Here is a 24,794-nt window from a genome sequence, read left to right as displayed (position 1 = left end):
TTAGACCAGATTTGAAACTGAGGTTTGAGAAATATAAATGGTTTAGTTTGGATATTTCTCCCCTCCAAATCTCATGTTGAAATGTGATCCCCAATGTGGGAGGCGGGCCTGGTGGGAGGTGCCTGCGGGAGCGGATCCCTCATGAATGGTTTGCAGCCTTCCCTGTAGTAGTGAGTGAGTTCTCACACTAGTAGTTGCTGCGAGATCTGATGGTTAAAGGACCCTGGCACCTGCTCCCCTCTCTCCTGCTCCTCTCTCTCTCCTGCCATGTGACATACCAGCTCCCCCTCTGTCCCTGCCATGAGTAAAAGCTTCCTGAGGCCTCATCACAAGCTGAGCGGATGCTGGCACCATACTTACACAGCCTGCAGAACCGTGAGCCAAATAAACCTCTCTCTCTATAAATTAGCCTCAGGCATTCCTTTGCAGCAACATGAAAGTGACTAGCACAGTAACATCATAAGGAAGCTGAGTTTTATCACCGTGCCAAAGGGAAAGACCTGACCTCAATTCTAGGAAGTTCTTCCCATACTCCTTTGTTTACCAACAGCCCCCGCATATGCTCGCCTTTCAAAACACTTCCAAGGGATTTCAGAGAACTTCAGAGGATCAAAGGGAATTTTTTTTTCCTTAAAAGAACCTTAGAGATCATCTTAAACTCCTGCAAAGTCTTGTATGAATAAGAGGTAAAAATGTAAACATTTAATACATTTCCCCAATTTGAATGAGTCCAAGTCCAATGCAAAACAGCTTGAATTAACGAGCCCTGGCCGAATGTGGTACAGACTGCACCGCAGGAGAAAGTAAAACCCACTTGGGTGCGCACCGCTCCTCTTGGGTAGGCGAGTCTTACCGCACGTGGGAACATCTTCCTCAGCTGAGGAGGTCTGCTCGTCTGTAGATGGCTTTTTCTTCCCCAGGCTGATGATCTTGGTGATTTTTTTCCCAGTAACTTTCGACACAGTGCCCTTGGCCTCTGGTTTGGAACTTTTCTTCCTCTTCACTGTCAAGAATAACAACAGCAAAAATAGCATGTTTTAATTGTAGATATTAATTGAAAAACTAAAACATAAATCACAACCCACTTCTTCTTTCCCTAGAAATTTTTTTTCTTTTTTTAAAGACAGGGTCTCTCTCTGGCTCCCATGCTGGAGTGCAGTGTTGTGATCACAGCTCACTGCAGCCTTGAACTCCTAGGCACAAGTGATCCTCCCACCTCAGCCTCTGGAGTAGCTGGGACCACAGGTGCATGCCACTACGCCTGGTTAATTTTTTTACTTTTTGTAGAAATGGGGTTTTGCCATGTTGCCCAGGCTGGTCTCAAACTCCTGAGCTCCAGTGATCCACCCACCTTGGCCTCCCAAAGTGCTGGGATTATAGGTGTGAGCCCCCATACCTAGCCTTTCCCTCGACTTTTAGTTAATCAGCACTTGCTATGTGCTGGCTGTTGGTCTAGATGCTGGGATTCCGGCAGAACACAGGGCTGCTTGTAGGAAGCTTGTGACAAGGACCACATGGAGATCTAAGATAGGGTTGTGTGGAAGAGCAGCTGGGCAGTCAAAGAAAGTCCGTCCAGGGGTTGACTTAAATTGATAACTAGCCATGTACCTCTCAGGGAGAAGAAGCATCCAGAGGCAAGAAAAACATCAGTGACACAAAAGCTGTCAGGCTGAAAGCAGCACAGAGAGTCTAGGAGCAGAAGGCAGCTAGGACAGCTACGGGCTTGCTGGCAAGGGGAGGCCAGGAGGGGAAGGGAATTGGGTCTTCTTCGGGGGTCCCTTGGGCATCTGTGACACTTACACGACTCAGCCCTATCCAGAGCTCTCGGACCAGGGGCCTGCCTTCCAGCCCCTTGTGCTCGGTTTAGCCAGCACAGTGTTAAACTGGAGTTCGTTGTTGATACATAAAACTCACACACATTATGCATAAAAGTGATGCCTGGCTTCCTTTGAAAAATGGAAAGACCTAGCGACTCTGGATCCGCATTAGGGCAAGTGACAGCAGCAGGACCACAGAAGCAGTCTCCACGCAGATGGGACAGTGAGGGACAACATGGGACAGTTCTCATCACCCCACCATCGCCCACCATGGAGGCCCAGGATCGGTTGCCAGCTGGCATTCTGTATCTCCCCATCCTGTCACTGGCATCTCTCTCCATCCCTGCAGGCTCTGTCCGTGACCTCCCACAGAATTACAGGGACACAGATCAGGCACGAAATCAGAACGTGCATGTGAGAAAGCACCAGAACCAAATGACAAGACTCTTTGGGCCAGAGAGCTACCCTCAGAGAAGGTGGGCTGTCTGCCCATCTCATCTCCCCAGAGCCATTATGTGCCTGGCACTGGAGCTGAGGGGAGGCCAGCAAGACACTCAGGACACAGCCACACTGCGGGGCTCCTGGAGCTGAGGGAGGCCAGCAAGGCGCTCAGGACACAGGTGCTTAGGACACAACTACACTGCAGGTTACACTGGAGATGAGGGGACACAGCTGCACTGTGGGGCTCACAGAGCTGAGGGGACAGAGAGATCCTCAGTGTCATGGCCTAAACCCCACTGCCCAGACCCTTTCCCCTTCGTCTCCAATATGAATCCCTCAACCTGCTGTCTGCAAGCCTTTGGAGCTCACAGACCCTTTCAGAAGGTGATGAAAGTCAAGGACTCCCTCCCTCCCCCTGCCCCATGGACAAATGAACACCTGCACATATCACACGGAAGAACTGCAGAGGCAGAGAGGCCAGGGACACAGGATGACACGCCCTGGCCTAACTCCTAAACCCTTCCTCTAAACATGCACACACTCACACATGCTGTCTCTTTAGCCTTCTAATCTCTGGCTCTCTCTGATGGGGGTGGGAAGTAGTCCTTCTACCTCCACCCTGCTGCCCTCACCACAGCCAAACGCATGAGGGCAGCAGAACACACCCCTGCGTGTCTCCTGCCTCGTGCCTTGCCCTCCCACGCTCCAGCCTCTCGCTGAGGTCCTGGGCCTGTAGCATTAGTGTCCTTCTACAAAGCGGCTGCACAAGCACAGCAGGAAGGCCGAGTGAAGGCCGTGGGAGAAGCCACCTTTGAGGAAGACAGCTCTCATAGCACCAACGCTGGCAGCACCTGGGTCTCGGACTCCAGCCTCCAGGACCGTCTAAACGCATGCTGTTTCAGCCACCCAGTTGGTGGGATTCTGTTATGGCAGCCCAAGCTGACTATTACAACATAGTCCCAGCATTTTTGTGTCATTTTAAACAAATCAGACTTAGGCCTCATGTGATATGAGAAACAAAGAACCCAGGAATGCCACCCCCACCCCTCTTTCCATTCTTCCAACACACACACACCCTCTTTTAAAATAAAGCACCAAGACTCGCTTTCAATCCCTGAGTCTGAGGGCACAGCTCCTCCCAGCTATCATCAGACAGAGAGGCATACAGCTGGGACGGCTGTATCACTTCAGTGTCACTTCCACCAAACCAAGAGGGACAGCAACAGTGGACAGCCCCTCCCAGCTGTTTCTGAAGACCCGGAGGATGATGCCTCACCGAAGCCCCATTCCAGCAAGCTTTATGAAGAAGATCCTGTTGGCCAGGACAGCCTGAGTGCCCGGGGCACCCTAAGGAAGGCTGGTGGAGCAAGAGGCATCCCCACAGACAATGCCACCCACTGCAGCGAGCCGGGGTTTCAGATGAAAGCCCAATTCGGCCAACAAAGTGCTTGCTAAACTCTGATTACAAAGAAATGAGATTATAATGAAAACTTGGAATTCCTTGACTACTCCCTGAGTCGTTTTTTACAAAAGCAGAAGTAAGGTAATCCTTGGAAGAAAAAGTCCAAGTATATGGGAACACTAGGATAAAACCATCAAGAACAACTTGATGCTATGTATCAAACAAAAGGCAGAGATTAGCACAGATCGCAGAACCGGGAAGAAAAACTAAACACTCAACTTTGAATCCCCTGCAGCTAGAGAGTAGAAAGCTGGAGTGTGCAGGCACACGCTGGCTAGTGAGGTGGGCAGGCTTTGGTACACACCACTGGAACAAGGCTAATGCGGGCACTCTCTAAAGTCGCGAGTATCATAAACCCACAGTTTCCCAGTATCCTATGGGAATGGGCACTCAGGCGCTTTATAAAATTTAGGCTACTGGGAGAAATAGGGGGCCATGAGAATTAATACCATCAGACTATTTATTCAATGACTTCTACCAACAGACACATTCACACATGATTGCCTCTTATGGATGTGAAGTGGGGCTGAGGAGTCTCACAGCTCCCATGCGGATCGTCCCAGGACCTCCTCAGCCCGCACTCCTCACACTTGCTGCGGGATCAATAGGATCAGCCACATTGCATTGGTTTATCAGACAGAAGGGATTCCACCCTGACAGAAGAAACAGGAGTTCCAGAGTCGTTCCCTGTGACTTTGACCACATGGAGCCTGGACTGTTCCTTTGTTCAGCCGAGATTCTAACACTAAGAAAAACCTGTATAAGTTCAGGATTTTCTCTATGCAGCCAGCAGAAAAATGTGTCTGAGTTACAACATGGCTGGGATAAAAGGAGCTTAACTGAAATCTCTTAACTGCAAACTGGTCCAGAGTGAGAGGCAAGAATAAAAGCTAAGAAAGAAAGTTAGAATATACTTAAACCTTAATTTTCTCCAGTAACTACTGAGTGTCTACTATATGCAAAGCACCATGCCAGACAAAAAGGAAATGTGTAAACCAAGGTCACCACCATTTAATTCCAAAGTATAGAAGGTTGTTCTTGCTTGGAGGGAGCAGGAAAATGTTAAATATAGATACTCTGCTTACAAGGACCTCCAGACACACATATTATTCTGCAGAACCTAATAGGTGCATTGGGAGAAGAACCAGCAAACCAGAAAATGGACCAACCAAACCAACGTCTGCTGAGCCTTGACTTCTAAGCAGGAACATTGAGATTGTATGTTATTTTATTTCAGGGCAAAACTTAGAGATAGCTTTCCTGGTTTTGATTATACATAATGTGTGCCCTGTAGAAGACAGAGATAATGCTTTCCACTGAATAACTTCCGATGGATAGAACCGAAATTACACTCAGATAGGACATACTAAGAAAACCACATATGAAAAAAGTGGCATCGTGACCTCTGAGAGTGAACTCTGTAATGTCACAACAGTCCAGATTATTTGAGCTCCAAGATTCTTAGTGGGCTGGATCGCTACTTGGCTTAAGGTGATCTCACCACAGAGACAGGAAACACTTAGTTCACCCCATGAGTGGGCAGGTGGGTTCGGGTGGTCAGATTCCTCAGCTGAGCCACCAAGGTCACAGGTTCAGTGAGCACACAGGCCATCTGGCTTTGCAGAGGGAACACTCCTACCCCACCTGAAAGTCATGCCCGTCACCTCCATCCACACACTGCTAAGGAAATTACAAGTCCAGTCACAGACTGGGAGAATACACGTACAAAACACATCTGATAAAGGACTTGTATTCAGAAAATACAAGGAACTCTCAAAACTCAATAAGCACAAATAATCCAATAAAAATATGAACAAAAGAGTTGAAGAGACATTTCACCAAAGAAGTTATACTGATGGCACATATACACATTAAAAAAAAGTTCAACACTGTTAGTTATTAGGGAAATGCAAATTAAAACACAATCGCATACCACTACATCCCTGCTAAAATGGCTAAAACAGAGCAAAACAAAAGTGACAATACCGAGGCTGTACCAAGCCACCCACTCCCAGCTATTTTACCCAAGGGACATGAAAACATGTGTCCATGCAAAAACCCATCTCTGAATGCACAGAACAGATTTTAAAACAATCGCCCCAAAGTGGGAACGGCTCAAATGTTCTTCAGGCGGTGAATGGACTAACTGCGGTCCATCTACACAATGGAATGCCGTCAGCGGCAGCAAAGAACCAACTGCTGACACCAGCCACAAACACAGATGGCTCTCCAGCGCAGCATGCGGAGTGAACGAAGCCAGACTCAAAGGTCTGCGAACAAGATGCTTCCATGTTACGACATTCTGGTAAAGAACAGGAAACAGATGAGCAGCTGCCAAGGCCCGGGGTAGAGGCCCAGGCAGACAGGATAGAGAAGAGCACAGGAACACAGTGGGGGCTGGGGGTTAGAGCCACGCTCCATATCTTGATTGTGGTGATGGTTACGTGCCTGTCAGTGTTGTCAAAACTCACAGAACACTATGTCAAACAGGGTAAATTTCACTGCATGTAGTTTCTATCTCCATAAAGCTGGGTGCAAAACATAAGGGAGACTTCATTATGTGCACACCCATGTTCACAGCACCATTATTCACACTAACCAAAAGGCAGAAGCCACCCACGTGTTCATCAACGGATAAATGGGCAAACAAAATGCAGTCCGTCAATACAATGGAATATTATTCAGCCTTAAAAAGGAAAGAAATTCTGACACATGCCACATCACAGGTGAACCTTGAGCACATGAAACTAAGTGTAATAAACGCTTATAGAAGAACACGGCCTATAGGATTCCACTTCAATGAGGTCCCTGGAGCAGTCAGACTCATGAGACAGGAAGCAGAATGAGGTGCCAGGGACTGGGGGAGGAACGAATGGGGAGTCAGTGTTTAAAAGAGCTTCACTTTTGCAAAATGAAGAGTTCTGAAGACTAGTGGTGATGATGGTACAACATAAATGTACTTAACACACTGAGCTGTACACTGAAACATTGTAAATATGTAAATTTTATATGATGTATTTTTTGTATTATGTATAATCTTTAAAATTTTTTAAATGAGGCCAGGCGCAGTGGCTCATGCTTGTAATCCCAGCACTTTGGGAGGCCAAGACGGGAGGATCACCTGAGGTCAGGAGTTCGAGACCAGCCTGGCCAAAATAGTGAAACCCCATCTCTACTAAAAATACAAAAATGAGCTGGGCATGGTGGTGCATACCTGTAATCCCAGCTACTAAGGAGGCTGAGACAGAAGAATCATTTGAACCCGGGAGACAGAGGTTGCAGTAAGCTGAGATCGTGCCACTGCACTCTAGCCTGGGTGACAGAGTGAGACTCCATCTCAAAAAACAAACAAACAATTTTTAAAAGAAGGCAGAATAAAGACATTTTCAGAAAATCTTTTTTAAGAATCTCAGAAATCTGCAGCTCTGGCCTCCTCATTTTGAAGATGGGGAAACTGAGGCTTATTAAGAGGGAATAGTTGCTCAAGATTATATGGCTAAGCAAAGACAGAGCTTGATGAGAAAGTGGGTTTCTTGCTTCATTATCCAAAGTTCTTTTCACTGGACACCAGGTCCCTAAGCAATATGCCAGCTACTCACCAATGCGAATTTGTCTCTGTGATAGATCAAGTGAAGAAATAACCTGTTGTGAGTCATAAGTTCAAAACATATGCAGGGCAGAAAAAGACAGAGCAACCTTGGCCAAGGTCTGGCAGGATGGAAAAAGGAGACCTGCAGGCCTGACGTTAACGGGTTTTCCGGGTACTCCCATCAGTATCCTCTGCAATGGCGACGAAATCTACACATCGCAATCACCCAGGACATTTTTCATACAACCAGACTTCGCAAACCTGGCTGTGTTTTTTTTTTAAGTTTGTGTATTTTGGCACAGACAGAACTCACCTTGCTCCTTTCCATTACATGTGGTAATTCCATTTTCCACCACACCCTCCCCATCTGAGCTGGGTCTCTCTGAAGACAGTTTCTGAAAGGATAAGAAGGATGAAGTTATTCTTACAGGGGTCACTTGGACCAAGTGATGTGTGATGGATCAACCAAAAGTTATCTCAAAAGTGAAAGAAAACACGGGCCAAGTTCATAGCAATCCAGAAGTAGTTAGAGCTTAACTATAACAAAGACGGGCTGGTTAGGTGGCTACAACCGCTTTAAAAACATCCAAAGGAAGAAAAAAAAAGGGAAAAACAAAACACAACGAGAAAAACCTCACCGAGGCTGTAATTATACTAACCTATATGTATATTGTCTCATTCAAATCACTTCTTGTAAATGATTTTGAAAAAATATTATGATTACAAAAAACATTTCCCTTACCAAGCCATACTATCCTTGCAGAAGTAAATATTCCATAGTCCATTTAATTTCTTCCTGTCATTCACCAATAATTAATTGGGTGAGTGTCAAGCATCTGTTTGTAACAGGTACACTCAGAATGTACACAGAGTCGGGGCAAGGTTACTATCAAAACCTATGGAGGGGGCTGGGGTACTGTCACTATCTCAGTCCAAACCTCTGGATTTAATGAGCATAATTAGGGTTCCATGTTAGCAGCTGAATGAGGTCCAGTGTTTGCAGCTAGACTCCTTCCACTGCCACCCAAGCACCTGTGGGGTCACAGAGGAGGGAGTGGCCTCCAAACACCATCCTCAGCTCCTGTGCCTTCCACCCCAGGGCCCTGGAGACTGGCCAGCTGGACACAGATGAGATATGTAGCAGTTGCCAGGCACAAAGGAACACACGTGTTCAACTTGGAATTCGAGAGGCAATCCCGTAAGAGCTGCAGTGAAAGAATGAGCGCCACTTAGTGGGAAGCTGAGTTCCAGTGATATAATGACCTACACCGGCACCACCCTGGCTCTCACTCCAGGAACATCCCAGGAATTCAGGGCAACAGGTCCAGCCACGTGCTCACAGTACTGCCTCAGAAAGCAACAGAAGTACGGTGGAATCACCAATTCTGGTGTGAGTGCGCGGACGAGGAGCTTGGATGGCCTATGATGGGAAATGGAACCGCACCAACCTTTTGGGAAAACAATTTGATTTTCAACATGAATCAAAATCTTAAAAAAAGAAAAAGAGGTCTTTGGTCTAATAATTCAGCTTCCAGAAATCTATTCTCAAGTAATAGGCAGAGAATCAGCAAAAATTATGCAAAAGATGTCAAGTACCATTTTATTTTAGACAGCCTAAAAAAGGACAAAACGGCTAATGGGGGGCAGCAAATAAGTGATAGCAGAGTCACACAAATTTGATATTAAGCTAATGAAAATGTAAAAACGTGTGTGGCTTAAGAGTTGTTAAAAACCTGGAAATTTGCTAGTAATACAAAGGTTAAGTTAAAAAAAGCAGTATAAGAAATTTTATGTCTAAGATTCTCCAAACCATAAAAGAAAGTCATAAACTCAGGAAAAAAAGGGGTTAATATATCAAGAGTGTTAAGAGGAGCTGCACCTCTATGTGTTGTAGCAATGAATGACTTTTTTCATCCCATTATGTTTCTCTATGCTTTCTGAATTTTCTGAAGTGAGCAGATATTGATTTTAAAGTCAGGGGAAATCCATTCAGTATCTGGATGAGGACTGCGATGGTTAATTTTCTGTGTCAATATGGGGGGCACTTGGGGATTGGATTAACAATTGAATTAGGGAGCTCTGAGTAAGCAGCTTGCCTTCTATAATGTGGGTGGGCATCATCCAATCAGTTGAGGGCCTCAATGGAACAAAACCACTGGCCTCTCTGAGCCAGTGAATTCTCCTGAAATTCCTGCAGGCTTCAGCTGCACCAACGGCTCTCCTGGGTCTCCTGCTGTGGCCCACACTGCAGATTTCAGACTTGCACGCTCCATAAGCATGTGAACCAATGCCTTATAATGAATGTTTCTACATACATGCATCCCATTAATTCTGTTCCTCTGGAGAATCCTGACTCATACAAGGACAGACAAAAAAGGATCTCTGTCTCTTCACTGGCAGGGGGCTAGAGAGGGAGGGCTCAGAAAGCCCCCGGGACACAAGCTGCCAGCAGGTTTCACGGCAGGAAGCCAGGGGTTGACAAGGAAACAACGACAGTGCAGTCAGAGCGGGGCCTGTGGCGGAACAGTGATGGGCTCTATATACTCCTGGCAAAAAGGGGTGTACAGATGACAGGCCATCCCTGTCCACTGCTCTGCTCCTCTGCCTTCCAACAAGCAACAAGAGTGCAAAGAAAAGGGAGGCGGAGAACTCTGGGAAAGTACATTTATGAAGTGCCTGCTGCATTCCAGAAGTATACAGGCTTGCCTTTGGACTTCAGCTCTGCCATTTAATAGCTGTGTGACTTTGAACAAGGCCCTCACACCTTTAAATCCATTTCTTCATCTGCAGCTGGAAGTAACCAAACTAACTACAGAGTCTGTAAAATGACTACCTCAAGCTTAGCACAAAGCAGGTAGTTAAAAGGATGGGAAGCATGATTGCATTTTTTCTTTTCTTTTCTTTTTTTTTTTTGAGACAGAGTCTCGCTCTGTCACCCAGGCCGGAGTGCAGTGGCGCAATCTCAGCTCACTGCAGCCTCTGCCTCTGGGGTCCAAGTGATTCTCCTGCCTCAGCCTCCTGAGTAGCTGGGACTACAGGTGTGTGCTACCATTACCCACTAATTTTTTTGTATTTTTAGTAGAGATGGGGTTTCACCATGTTGGCCAGGATGGTCTCAATCTCTTAACCTCGTGATCCGCCCGCCTCAAATTCTCAGAGAATGTTATCAAAACTTTGAAGGAGACCTAAATCCACCGCAAGGTGACTACCCCCAGCAAGAGCAGTGCCGTTACCTTCTCCAGGTCTGCCTTGTGCACCGGGGAGCTGGGTGGAGGAAGACATTCTGAGTCCACGGGCCCACTACAGCCACTGTAGGCTTCTTTGATCACCTATAAAAAGGACAGACACCTTTTGAGTATGCCCAAAGGCAGAGATACTTAAAGGCTTGAACCATGAATTGTATAGACAGAGGCACATGGCATAGTAGGGAAATTCACAGGCTCAAAAGCACCCGGCTCTGAGTTCCAGGGTGCCAGGTACTCACTTGTTCACTCGCCCACACATCCACTCACCAAGTGTCTATCACCACTGGTACTGACACAGGGCGTGGAACATGCATCTACATTTCCTGCTGGCATAGAGTTTCATTCCATAGAATTTAAATATTGCCATGAACAATGAGGGTCACCAAAAGAATGATGGCAACATGAGACAACAGTAAGTGCCTCAAAGAATAAAAGATGGTGGGGGGTTACTTTACATCAAGAGACCTGGGGGCCTTACGCACCCACGTTGAAGCGTCCAGCCGTGTGAACAAGTGGCAGGGAAGGGCTCTGAGCAGCAGGAACAGCTGGGGAAAAGTCCCTGTGGTGGATATGAAGAGCTTGAGAACAACCCAGAGTGCAGTGGCAGGAGGGGAGAGGGAGGAAGTGGTAGGAGATGAGGCAGGGGCCATTAGGAGCCTTCAGGCCCAGGAGAAGACAGGCCCTGGGGGCATTTCAAGGAGATGAGGGACCAGATTCAAGAGCACTGACTCAAGACCTACCGCCTGGGTTTAACCCCAGCTTCAACCTTGGACAAATCAATGAACTGCTCTGCACTTCAGCTTCCCCATCTGAAAAGCGCAGGTGCAACACTACCGCTAAGGATTAACGGCCCTACAACAGGGCCTGAAGCATAACCGGCCCGCAATCGTTACAAGGCTGCAGAAAGCACTCTAGTTGCTGTGGGAAGAAATAACTATACAGGAACAACAATAACAAAGCACAGGGAAACCCGTTAGAGGCCATGGCTGTAGCTGTGCAGGCGGCAGCATGGGTTGGAGTGATCCCAGTGAAGATGGGAGGACGGAAAGGGAGTCAGGAGGTACCCGAGGGAGAATCACTAGGCCCTGCTGGATTGCACATGGGGCTTGAGGGAAAAAGCTGACTCCAAGGTGACTTCCCGGATTCTTAGCAACTGGGTGGTGCTATTTACTCAGAGGAAGACTGGGCAGAGAAATAGGCTGGGTGGAGAGAACCCAGTTTGGAGTCAATAGCAAACTTCTAGTCAGAGCTAGAAATAAACTGGGAGCTGCTGGCAAAAAGATGATTCTCACCGCCTTGGACTGGATGAGTTTACCAGGGAAGACGGCAAGACAGAGAACACAGCTCAGGGAGAAGGACCCGGAGCCCGTCAGTTTAGTAGAGTTAAAGGAGAGAGGCTGGTAAAAGTTGCTGAGCTAGAAGAAACAGGAAAGCAGGCAGAAAACCAGGAGGGCACAGCCCCCAGGGAGAAGGAGAAAAGCCCAGAGAGACAGAGAGGGAGAGAGAGCCACGACTCCATAAGGGAAGTGGAGGGACTGCGGCAGGGAATGGGTGGAGGAGGACAGGAGCAAAGGAAGGCGTTTCCAAAGTGTTCCTTCTCCCGTTGAAGGACACTTCCATTTTAACGGAAGGCAGAGTGAGGATGCGGAGGGAAGAGGGAGGAGACAGAGAGGCCCGTGCATCCTGTCTGATGGAGTCCACTTTCTCAGTAAGAACACCTGCTACCAGCCGTCTGGCCTTGGCGGAAAGTACTCTCTCAGAGCTTCAGGTTCTTCCCTAGCAAGGGAGTGAGTATCGAGATTGCCTGTCTTGCAGGAATGTTGTTAAACTGAGACAGTGAGACCCGCTATGGAAGATGTCTAAGCCAGCATGTGGCATGTGTCCGTCCAAACCATGGTAGCAACACCATCGTCACTGGGAGCATTTTTATGATTTGTGATAAGAGCTCCAAAAAGGACTCTGCACTAGCGTTCCAGATGCAGGGATTGTGAGCCTGCAGGTCAGGATTCCGCGCACAGGGGCCTTCTCAGCCATCACTGCATGCAGTCACCACGACTGTTGGAGTAGGTGTTTCTCCAACCCCTGCTGAGCTAATCAACATCCAGGCCTCGCTCTGGACACAGGGAGGTGCAGAAAATAAGACAGACAAGGTTCCAGCACTTGTGAAAGACACCACGACTGTTGGAGTAAGTGTTTCTCCAACCCCTGCTGAGCTAATCAACATCCAGGCCTCGCTCTGGACACAGGGAGGTGCAGAAAATCAGACAGACAAGGTTCCAGCACTTGTGAAAGTCACAGTCTTAGAACTGAAAGGTTAGCAGGCAAATCTTTCAAAATGTCTTCTACTCTTTTTGGGACTAAGCTGCAATTTCAGTTAAACCCAAGCTGCTTCTGGGCAAGAAAGAAACAGCAGTCCCAGCTATGTGTGTCATAATTTTGCAATTGGGTCTCCACAGACATATTCAAATCCCCTTGGCTTGTGCTGGTGCTGGGATTCAATCCTAGGCCTGACAAGAGACCAGGATAGTGTTTCCAGCCATTTTGCTGCTCAGCTGTTTTATGAAAAAACAAGAGTGGTGTCCACAGTGGAGACTACAAAGGAGAAAAGGAAAATGAAAGAAGAAACCCGGAGAGCTGGCTGCCCTGTCTCCTCTGTTAAGGTGGGGTGTGGAAGCAGGACCAAACAGGACCCTCAATGCAGTGATCTGTGGGTCAGATCTCTCCTGTTTCTCCCACTTTCATGCTAATTGCTTTTTTGGACTTTACTCCCTCACCTGCCCTAAGGTAATCGTTAAGTCTCCAATTGACAAGGCAAATTTGTATTCGATTTGCGACAAGACTCTTTCTTTTCCCTAGGGAAGGAGTGTTCACATAGTGGAAAACTCCTGAGCTTCTATGTCAAACTCACCTGGGTTTAAACCCCAGGTCGACTGCTTGCTGTTTATGTGAAGCTGAACAATTTATTCTCGGAGCCTTCCTTCCTTCCTCAATAATATGCACAAAATAACACCTCAGGGGGTCATTGTGAAAACTAAACGATAAAACAAGTGCGAAGTATCCAGCCCAGTGTTTCTCCCCAGGCATTAAGGAAACCTGAACTCTTCCCACGATTATATTTAATGGTGTTAAATAAAGAAAATGTGCTTCAATTACACAAATACATCTGAACTTGACATGCTCTTCATTTTACACTAAAAGCTGTACGCTATAAAACGTAACCTGCTAAAACCCATGATCTCTGGCAAATGTTTTTATTCAAAAAAAGGTTGCCTTCTTTCTTTTTTTCTTCAGTGGGGTAAGACTCTACAAACTTCTTTGGCAGCACTACTCCAATTATTCCCAGCAGCCTCTTGGGTGGGGTGGAGGGGGCTGGCTGTGTGAATGGTGTCTTCCGGAGGAGTTATGCTTTTTTTTTTAATAGCTAAATAGAACTCATCTTTCAAGATTCAGCCGAGGTCTCCCATCTTCAGGAAGCCTGCTCTGGCCCTTCTGTGTGGTCCACGAAGCAGGGCTCCCGCTCCACACGTGCCCACAGATGGCCACAAGCTCCTCTTCAGAGCAGGCCACAGAGGCCTGTGTCTCCTACTAAGATGTGCCCATGCTCATAGGAGGAGTGTTCCCAATGCCTACTTCAAAACAGCTACCAAAAGTTTGATTAAAGGGAAAAAAATTAGGGACTGGAGAAAGAAATTGGAATCAAGATTTCATGAAGGAAAAAAGAAGAAGGAAAGAGAGAAAAACAGAAGGAAAGAAACTTAGGCCATCACTAAAATAAGTAGAGCCTGATGACCAAGCTTCCCCAGGCCTCGGCACTGAGTTCTAAAATCCTCAAGGGGAAAAGGTCATGTTGTGTGTTTTTTAAAGACAAGTAGATAAAAGCCATCTGGCGCATACACACTTCCCCACCCAGCCCTACCCTAACACATACACACCCTGGCTAAGCTCCTGGCAGACTTGCCTGGTCCCTGGAGTGTCCCCATGCCTCCTCTGTTCCTGTCAGGTCCTACTTTCCAGCAGACAGACGATGCCGCCTAGCATCAAAGCAACTCATGTAATCACCTTTCCAAGAAGCCTTTCCCCGTACACCTAACCGTACAATCTCAATGCTTAGAAAAGGGGACACAGACAAACAAGCCACGTGTGCTCTCCAATCATTAATTTCTCTCCCAGCTAGAACTCACATTCCCCAGGAGAATAACAGCGCCTCCAACAGTGCTTGGGAGCATCGCATTCAGTCACCCAGGGCAGGCCCAGGATCAACCTGGGGCCCAGCGAGGGGTTGCTCATGGCATCCCAGCTTCATGGGACTATCTTTCCCCAGACTGGATAATAACTATGTCCAAGGCACGAAGAAACACATTGCTAAAAACATCAATCAGCAGAAACAAGTCTTTATTTCCACAAATTTTTTCAGCCAGTTAGAGAGATCAGGTTATTCTCATGAAACTGTCTTTCTACTCTGGATCTCTGTTGATTGCCAACTTGCAGCAGCAGAGTTAAGTCAGAAGTAGTAAGTCAAGCACTGATCACTCCAAATCTTTGAACAGCTATAAATGAGGTCTCTAATAGTACAATTCTACTTGAAGAGCCATGGCTATGAGAGGTTCAATGTGTATTTAAGAGAACTGGATCCAAATTCAGAATCACGAATCCTCCAAAAAACAAATTGTTATATGTTTTGTGGCATTTTTGTTTGCTTTTAATTTGAGCCCTCAACTCCAGAAACACAATCTCTGCACATTCTTTAAGGAAATCTGACCACTCCGTTTCTGGGAATATTGGCTCCTGTCTTCTGTTTGACCCCTACATAAAGGCTCATGTTTTCAGCATCTGTGTACACACACACACACACACACACACACACACACACACACAGAGAGAGAGAGAGAGAGAGAGAGGGAGAGAGAGAGGGACAGAAAGAGAGTCAGTTAATTCTGGCAGGAACTGCTAGTAATGGAAGTTGCAGACAGAGAGGAGAAACAAATTTGGCACTAATTCTTGCGTAAGTATGTGCAAAGTCATGCACTGGTTAAACACAGTTCTCATGGCTCTTTTAGACTTGACAAAGTCATGCACTGGTTAAACACAGTTCTCATGGCTCTTTTAGACTTGACAAAGGGCATGTGCCACTTCATTAAAGATTTTTAATGGTTACATTAAAATTATGATTCACAGAAAGTCAAATCTCACATGTTCTCACTCATGTAGGTGCTAAATAATGTGTGCACATGAATGGAGAAAGAGGAATGACAGCCAGCACAGACTGGGGAGGCTGAGGGAGCAGGAGTAAGGAGGATGGTGAGAATCTGGTTCATGGACACTGGGGAGGCTGAGGGAGCAGGAGTAAGGAGGATGGTGAGAATCTGGTTCATGGACACTGGGGAGGCTGAGGGAGCAGGAGGAAGGAGGATGGTGAGAATCTGGTTCATGGACACTGGGGAGGCTGAGGGAGCAGGAGTAAGGAGGATGGTGAGAATCTGGTTCATGGACACTGGGGAGGCTGAGGGAGTGGAAGGAAGGAGGATGGTGAGAATCTGGTTCATGGACACTGGGGAGGCTGAGGGAAGGGAGAAAGGAGGATGGTGAGAATCTGGTTCATGGACACTGGGGAGGCTGAGGGAGGGGAGGAAGGAGGATGGTGAGAATCTGGTTCATAGACACTGGGGAGGCTGAGGGAGTGGAAGGAAGGAGGATGGTGAGAATCTGGTTCATGGACACTGGGGAGGCTGAGGGAGGGGAGGAAGGAGGATGGTGAGAATCTGGTTCATGGACACTGGGGAGGCTGAGGGAGGGGAGTAAGGAGGATGGTGAGAATCTGGTTCATGGATACTGGGGAGGCTGAGGGAGGGGAGGAAGGAGGATGGTGAGAATCTGGTTCATAGACACTGGGGAGGCTGAGGGAGTGGAAGGAAGGAGGATGGTGAGAATCTGGTTCATGGACACTGGGGAGGCTGAGGGAAGGGAGAAAGGAGGATGGTGAGAATCTGGTTCATGGACACTGGGGAGGCTGAGGGAGGGGAGGAAGGAGGATGGTGAGACTCTGGTTCATAGACACTGGGGAGGCTGAGGGCGTGGAAGGAAGGAGGATGGTGAGAATCTGGTTCATGGACACTGGGGAGGCTGAGGGAGTGGAAGGAAGGAGGATGCTGAGAATCTGGTTCATGGACACTGGGGAGGCTGAGGGAGGGGAGGAAGGAGGATGGTGAGAATCTGGTTCATAGACACTGGGAAGGCTGAGGGCGTGGAAGGAAGGAGGATGGTGAGAATCTGGTTCATGGACACTGGGGAGGCTGAGGGAAGGGAGGAAGGAGGATGGTGAGAATCTGGTTCATGGACACTAGGGAGGCTGAGGGAAGGGAGGAAGGAGGATGGTGAGAATCTGGTTCATGGACACTGGGGAGGCTGAGGGAGGGGAGGAAAGAGGATGGTGAGAATCTGGTTCATGGACACTGGGGAGGCTGAGGGAGGGGAGTAAGGAGGATGGTGAGAATCTGGTTCATGGACACTGGGGAGGCTGAGGGAGGGGAGGAAGGAGGATGCTGAGAATCTGGTTCATGGACACTGGGGAGGCTGAGGGAGGGGAGGAAGGAGGATGGTGAGAATCTGGTTCATGGACACTGGGGAGGCTGAGGGAGGGGAGTAAGGAGGATGGTGAGAATCTGGTTCATGGACACTGGGGAGGCTGAGGGAGGGGAGGAAGGAGGATGCTGAGAATCTGGTTCATGGACACTGGGGAGGCTGAGGGAGGGGAGGAAGGAGGATGGTGAGAATCTGGTTCATGGACACTGGGGAGGCTGAGGGAAGGGAGGAAGGAGGATGGTGAGAATCTGGTTCATGGACACTGGGGAGGCTGAGGGAAGGGAGGAAGGAGGATGGTGAGAAATGGGTTAATGGGTACAGTGTACATTATTTGGGTGATGGATACCTTGAAAGCCCTGATGTGACTGACCACTATGCAATCTATGAATATAAATTTACACAGATTTTTTCCAAAGCTGTGTTTCAAAACACTGAAAGTCTGGTTCATCAATATTGAACAACATGGAATAATAGCAGTTTATATTAATAAAAGACTTGGTATTGTATTATAAAACAATTCATGTTAGAGAGCTGTTAATCCTAAGAGATAATACAAATAGTATCATTCATATTTTTGCTGTTTATTACAGTTTTAAGAATGCATTTATATCATACTTTCATTCTACCTCTTTGATAATTCTGATACTTATTTCCACTTGATAAATGGGAAAGGGTTTGTTGCCCCATAATAGCACAGCGAGTTGACGGTACTCCAGGAACACACCCTACGCTTGCAGGCTCTCTGCCCGCTTTCTATCGCTCTAGTGCACTACCTTTCTGCTCAGCAGGGGTGGTTCTTTTAGGCTGCAGTTCTACAGCTTTTTTTTAAAAAAAAAATCTACTTCAGTCATAAAGATGTAGCCTTTATAAGGTGAAATAAAGAGTTATAATGATAACACTGACTTCTTTCAAATTAAAAACAAATAATTTTAAAATCATCAAATATTTGGAAAGTAAGCACTACATTCCCAAGTAAACCATTAGTCAAAGAAGAAATCACAACAGAAATCAGAAAAGATTTTGAACTGAATAATAAAAGCACAAAGTATCAAAACACAGAGGATGCAGTTAAACTGTGTTTATAATGAAACATGTAGCCTTAAATGCATGTATAAGGAAAAAAAAGCCTGAAAAAAATCAATTATCTAAGTGTACACTTCAAGAAGTTGAGATAATTACAGCAAATTAGCCAAAAAAAAAAAAAAAAAAAAGAAGTAAGATAATAAAGAAGAGAACTTCATAAAGCAGGAAACAATCAATCATGCTACAGGAAAAAAAAATTTCCCCAGAAAAAAATTTTTTGAGAGAACTAATAAAATTGATAAACCTCTGGCAAGCCCCATGAAGAAGGAAAGGCGGCAAAGGGCATTCTGACCTCCAGTTAGCATGCAGAAGAGCACGCAATACCATTGCTCCCACCCTGACAAATAAAACAAGTGGATACACTAAAAAACTAAATGAACTAAATCCTAAAAGTGAAGGGTCCTTCGTAGGAAGAAAGTGACCCACAGGCCCCCTTGTAACTGACAGAATGATGGGTGAAGGGGGAACCCACCACACATGGCACAGGAGAAGCCAGCCAAGTTCTTACCATGTGGGCTGGTATACCTGTTTACAACATGGCACCCCAGTGACAGAATGAGTCCACAGTCACTGCCAACTCTCTCCAGGGTCTCAAGGCTTCCAAGAGGCCCAGGCTTCCAAGAGTAGAGGACATCCACAGCTGGAGACAGAGCATAGCATAGAGGGATTTCTCCCAAGGCACAAAAAGCCAGAGGCGAGGCTGCAGAGAAAAGAGACCACCTTAGCAAGCCAAGAAGCTGGCCGATAGGCCAAAAACAAAAACAAAATCGAGCTGGTTTAGAAAGCTGGCGCTTGTCTGTAGCACACAAAAGAGATCTTCAGATTTTCGCCATGGGTCTTGGGTCCCAAGCCATGCCATGCCGATAGGAAACTCCTGATCCAACAAGTCAACGGTTCACAAGGCAGCAATGGAGTGAGCCAAGGCGAAGCTGCAACACCGGGCAGACCCTCCCCACCTGCAGGTGAGCCAGGTACAGGCTGCATGGGAGCAGGCAAGGAGGAGGGGCACGCCCTTCCCCAGGGAAACAGGACTCTCTTCAGTCTACTGTTCTTCAAAATGCATGAAATGTCCTGGAAATTCCTGAGACAAATTCAACAGAGGCAGCCCAAGAGGTGGCCGGATATTCGAATGACCAAAGATGTTAAAATAACCACAATAAAAATGCTGAAAGAGCTAATATAAAGGCCGGTGACAAAGAGATGGGGAATTTCAGCAGAGATGGAAACTGTTTCAAAAAGAAAGAAACAAATGCTAGAAGTGAAAAACGGATCTCAGAAAAGATGACTTCATCAGGTGGACTGAAGACCCCACAGGAGAGGAGACGACCCGTAAGCCCGAGGACAGGTTAACAGAAGTATCCACCCAAGCTGAACCACGGAAGGAGTGAAGGAAATCAGAACGGAGTGTCAACACACCTACAGATGCAACTTCAAAAGGAGAGGAGAGGCTGGGCGCAGTGGCTCACACCTGTAATCCCAGCATTTTGGGAGGCCCAGGCTGGCAGATCACCTGAGGTCAGGAGTTCGAGACCAGTCTGACCAACATGGTGAAACCCCATCTCTACTAAAAATACAAAATTAGCCAAGTGTGGTGGTGCATGCCTGTAATCCCAGCTACTCGGGAGGCTGAGGCAGAAGAACTGCTTGAACCCAGGAGGTGGAGGTTGCAGTGAGCTGAGATCGTGCTACTGCACTCCAGCCTGTGCAACAAGAGTGAAACTCCGTCTCAAAAAAAAAAAAAAAGGAGAGGAGAGAAAAAAGTGAGGCAGAAAAGATATATGAAGAGAAAAGCTTCCCAAAGTGAAGTTTATGAGAGACATCGACCCACAGAACAAAGAAGCACAACCAACCCTGAGAAACAAACCCACACCACCACACCAAGACCCATCACAGTCCACTGCTGAAAAACAGACATGCAGCACAGATCTGAGGAGGAGGCGGCGGGGAAAGGACACGTCACACTAGAGGACCAACGGACACAAAGGATGGGTGACGTCTCATCCGAGGCAGGGAGAAATAAAGACCCTTTCAGACAGCTAAGGCTGCAAGAGTTGACTTCCAGAAGATCTGCTGTATAAAAAAAAAAAGGTTTTTTAAAATTTGGTTTTAACAACTTCTTTGGGGTAAAAGGAAATGAAATTGAATGAACGCCCAACTCTTAAAGAGAAAATGAAGAGCACCTGAAGGTGAATTCACCTGGGTGAATATTAAAGACACGGCTTAAAATGTGTGTGTCCACAGGAGTTAGGTTCTGCAAGGATAATACTCACAGTAAATGTATTGTGATTCTCCCTTGAGAACTCTGGCAAAGCCACTATGGTACTTGATAGCACATAAAGCCACTCTGTGTTCACCCAGGGCTGCCTGACACCACAAGATGCCCAGAAACCCCTACAGTGTTACCACCATGCCCCCTGGCTGGCTACGTGAGCTTGGGATACAGCAGCACCAGGACTCTGGTACATCCTGGTGAGAAAAGGAAAGCAGTGTCTTCAATCGTCCACCTGACTTCCTTCGGGCATCTTTCTTATAAGCTGCTTAAGATGTTTGTCTTAGGGTGTTTTCGTTTATTTTGAAATAGGAGAGAGATTATCCACCACGTTGTTTCTTCTTTCAGCAGATACGGGAAGATTCTGACTCTCAGCCGCCCCCACAGTTTGGCCAAAGAAGTGTGGGAGCGGTGATGTAAGTCCAGTTCTTGCCCCTAATAACATCCTGCCGTCATCAGCTGCCCACCCTGTTTTCCGCGGGCGTGTGCAGAGCGTACTGAGACATAGAGGTGGTGGCAGAGGAACAGCAGCTTATACTTAGGTACATGTTCACGACCTGCTTTCCACCATTCTCAACACTGCGTCTTAGCATCTCACCCTTACAACAGCTCTACAAAGCAGACTCCATTATCATGCCTCCCTTTACAGAGGAAACAGAGGCACTGAGAAGTCGCTTGTCCGAGAAACAGTGCCTGACAGCGGGGCTCAGGTCACAGTCCCAAGTCTGACTCCAGCATGTGCTCTGCCTATACTATCTGACAGGGTTTAGCTGTGTCCCCACCCAAGTCTCACCTTGAACTGTAGTTCTCATGATCCCCATGTCTCATGGGAGGGACCCAGTGGGAGGTAATTGAATCATGGGGCAGTTACCTTCATGCTGTTCTCGTGATAGTGACTGAGTTCTCAGGAGATCTAATGATTTTTATAAGGGGCTTTTCCTACTTCACTCGGCACTTGTCTCCTGCTGCCATGCGAAGAAGGATGTGTTTGCTTCCCCTGCTGCCATGATTGTAAGTTTCCTGAGGCCTCCCCAGCTATGTGGAACTGTGAGTCAATGAAACCTCTTTCCTCTATAAATTACCCAGTCTTGGGCATTTCTTCAGAGCAGCATGAGAAGACGAATACACTATCTCTCAACACAATACTAGCTCACAAGTCCTTTTCCTGACTATGTTATAGTACATTAAACTTAAGAAGAATTATAAAAATCAAGTAAAATGTAACTCAAAATGGCTATGGAATGGCATTTACCCCAACTGCCTGTCTACAAAAAGACTTAATTTCTCTGACATCCTACCATTTCCCTGAGGCCTCCTCTTAAAAGGAAATGGGCAGGCTGAGCGAGGGTAGTGATGACCAAACCTGGCTTTGCCTCGGTCTTCTGGGAACTCCTTAAAAATAGATGTGTAAGCGAAGAATACAGACAAAAAAAGGATATAAACACAGTTCACAGAAATATTAACACAACTGTAGGCTCTTAAACCCTATTAAAAATACTCAATGTAATTCATAATCAGAGGAGTATAGATGTAAATCGGACTGAGATACCATCCTTCCCCATCAGAGTAGCAAAAACTCACAAGCCGGCTAACACATTCTATTGGCAAGGCTGCAGGAAGAAAAGGCACACAGATATATTGTTGGTGGGAGGAAAAACTGGTAAACGTCCCAGAAGAGTGCCTTAGCTATAAATCAAAATTATAATACGAATGCCTATAACCTTCATGGAATTGATTGCTCTTTCTGAGAATTTGGCCTACAAACTATCTAAAGTGTGAGATGATATAAGCGTAAGGTTCTCTAGTACAGAATTATCTGTCATATCAAAAGACTGAAAGCAACCCAATGTCCATAAATGGGAGACAGACTATTTTTTTTTTGAAGGATGGTCTATTTACAATAAAATGTCACAGCCTGTAACAAAGAAAAAGGAAGTGCCTCTATACTCTAAATTGCAAAAATCTCCAAGATACTTTGTTTAGGCAAAAAAAAAAAAAAAAAAAAAAAAAAAAAACGGAAGTCCCAAATGTTGCACCCTTTCTGTTGGAGGTGGGAGGGATGGGGCAGATGAAATCTGTATTGCTATTTGCTTGCCTATGTACAAGGAAACTCCGAAAGACTACGTAAAAAATAAGACTCTCCTCCACCGCTGGGAGAAGAAGAATTGTACAAATAACCTTGGAGGACAGTCTGGCAGAATCTAGTGATGCTGAAGGTGTGCACATACTAAATATAGCACTTCCAATGGAACACATGCATCCTAGAGAAGATACGAACAGTGAGGCCGTGGGGCACGTGCTGGAAGATGTCACAGCAACTCAGCCTGCAGTAGCAACAGCCCATGAGCACACAAAGTGGCCATCAGAAGCAGAACGATTCTGAGTGAAAAAAAAAAAAAAATAGCTGTAGGGTACGTGGAGTTTGAAGGGTATGTGGAATTTACATAGAAATTCTAAAACATGAATAAAGTATCATTTATCATGAATGGGTGTATATACATGTAAGTGAAAGTTCTTTTATTTTTTAATCTTTAGAGACAGGGTCTCATTCTGTCACCCAGCCTGGAGTACAGTGGCCCAATCACAGCTCACTGTAACCTCAAACTCCTGGGGCTCAAGCGATCCTCCTGCCTCAGCCTTCCAAGCAGCTGGGACTACAGGCTGTGCCACCATGCTCGGCTCATTTTTTAATGTTTTATAGAGATGGCATCTTGCTATTTTTCCCAGGCTGGTCTTCAACTCCTGACCTCAAGTGATCCTCCCGCCTTGCCGTCCCAAAGCACTGTGATTACAGAAGTGAAAGTATTTTTTTAAAAGCATACCAAGATAATAATAAAGACCAAATTCAGATAAAAGTTGCCTTTGGGAAGGGAGAGAGACTTAAATAGGGGAGGTATGTTTCAATTCAATCTGTAGCATTTTAGACCTTAAAAGGATATAAAAATGATACAAAGTAAAAAGGGGAAAAAAGATTCTTAAGTCCCTAATGAATCTGAATTACTGGGAGTCTACGTTTTGTAAATATCCTGTTTCTGGTAAGGCAGTAGATCTAATGACAATATCTGGAAGAAACTACACTAGCCCATCTCAGGTCTCTGTTGCTCTAAAGTAATTAAAATTCTCTAACAGCTTAAAACTAGTTCTGTCACCTAATTTCCTTTCTAATCAAGACTTCTTAGGTGTCTGTACCGTTACATGTAATGGAAGTAACAGCACAGACAGAAAAAGTAGAGTAACTGAACAATTTAAACTCTTTAGAAAAGATACTTTCCCCTGTATTATTTACTTTCCTTTTAAGAAAAATCAGCAAATGCTAAAAAAAAAATTCTTGCAATCAACTTCTGTTCATAAATAGAGTCATCATTCTATAATTAGCTAAGTGCCTCTGATCTATAAGTAGCTCCCATCTGGTGAAGCGCAATACAAGATGATTTCACCCCATCAGCATCTGACATCTTCAGAAAGTTTTGTTTTTACTGGTCTGTTGGCTCTACGCCCTCTCCCAGTGGCACTCTAGATGACTTCATGTCACATCAGCACCAGCAAGAAGGGAGCTGCTCGTCAGGGTGCAGGAAACACTTCCCTCACTCTAAGGACAGAGGAGAAAAAGAAAAAAGCTGAAGTGTCTGAGTGGCCCTTCCTGGTTTTACACTAAGGAACAGCTAAGCAGGGAATGCAGAAGAATGGGAACAGGTGACCAAAAGCATGGGATCGCGTGAGGAAAACAGAATCATACAGAAAGCTTCACTTCATTCATAATTGTCATTCCCTCCTTACAGAAGGGGTGGCACTATGGTGACAGAAATGTGGAATAAAAGAGGGAACGGAAACAATCAGGTGGCCCAACACAATGAGAACGAAATGTGATGCCAGAAAAATCTGATGTGGACTCCCTGCTCGATCATGTATTGATAATGGGAGGACTTCGCCCACCTGAGACACAGGCTGTCAGCTGACAAATGAAACTACACATGCCTGTGTTGAGGATTAAGAGACAATGATGGCAGAAAAGTCCCTTGTGAGTGTAAAGGGCTTTAGTGAAATTGGTAACGGTGGTGGCTGATGAATAACATGAAAGTTCCATGCTGGGAAGGCTAAGTAAACTCAACTGTAGAAACTCCTGATCACAGGTCTTCCAGAAGGATCATCCAGAGGGGAAGAAAGCTCTCAATATCCCACATGACACAGATGTGGGAAGAGCCACAGCCACTGCCAACAAAATGAAACAGATAGCATCTGTGTGCCCTGAGCAGCTGCACACAGTGGCAGGAGCCACTGCTCCGGTTGTGGGGTCTGAACCATATGCCTT

General features: G+C 46.2%; 1 protein-coding gene across 2 annotated transcripts in view; it reads right to left on the bottom strand.

The window, feature by feature from the left end:
- Positions 1–24,794, bottom strand: part of AFAP1 (actin filament associated protein 1) — a 176,555-nt gene that overhangs the window by 51,016 nt on the left and 100,745 nt on the right. For both annotated transcript variants that reach the window (XM_012473519.2, XM_012473522.2), the window contains exons 7-9: positions 10,543–10,638; positions 7,623–7,704; positions 854–1,003 (exon numbers count right to left, since the gene is read on the bottom strand). In XM_012473519.2, the coding sequence (XP_012328942.1) occupies positions 854–1,003; positions 7,623–7,704; positions 10,543–10,638 (328 nt within the window). The remainder of the gene's footprint in view (positions 1–853; positions 1,004–7,622; positions 7,705–10,542; positions 10,639–24,794) is intronic.

Source organism: Aotus nancymaae, unplaced genomic scaffold (assembly GCF_030222135.1).
Source record: "Aotus nancymaae isolate 86718 unplaced genomic scaffold, 86718_ANA_hifiasm-v0.15.2.pri h1tg000006l, whole genome shotgun sequence".
In the NCBI taxonomy this organism is placed as follows: domain Eukaryota; kingdom Metazoa; phylum Chordata; class Mammalia; order Primates; family Aotidae; genus Aotus; species Aotus nancymaae.
This window is presented reverse-complemented; position numbering and strand designations above follow the sequence as displayed.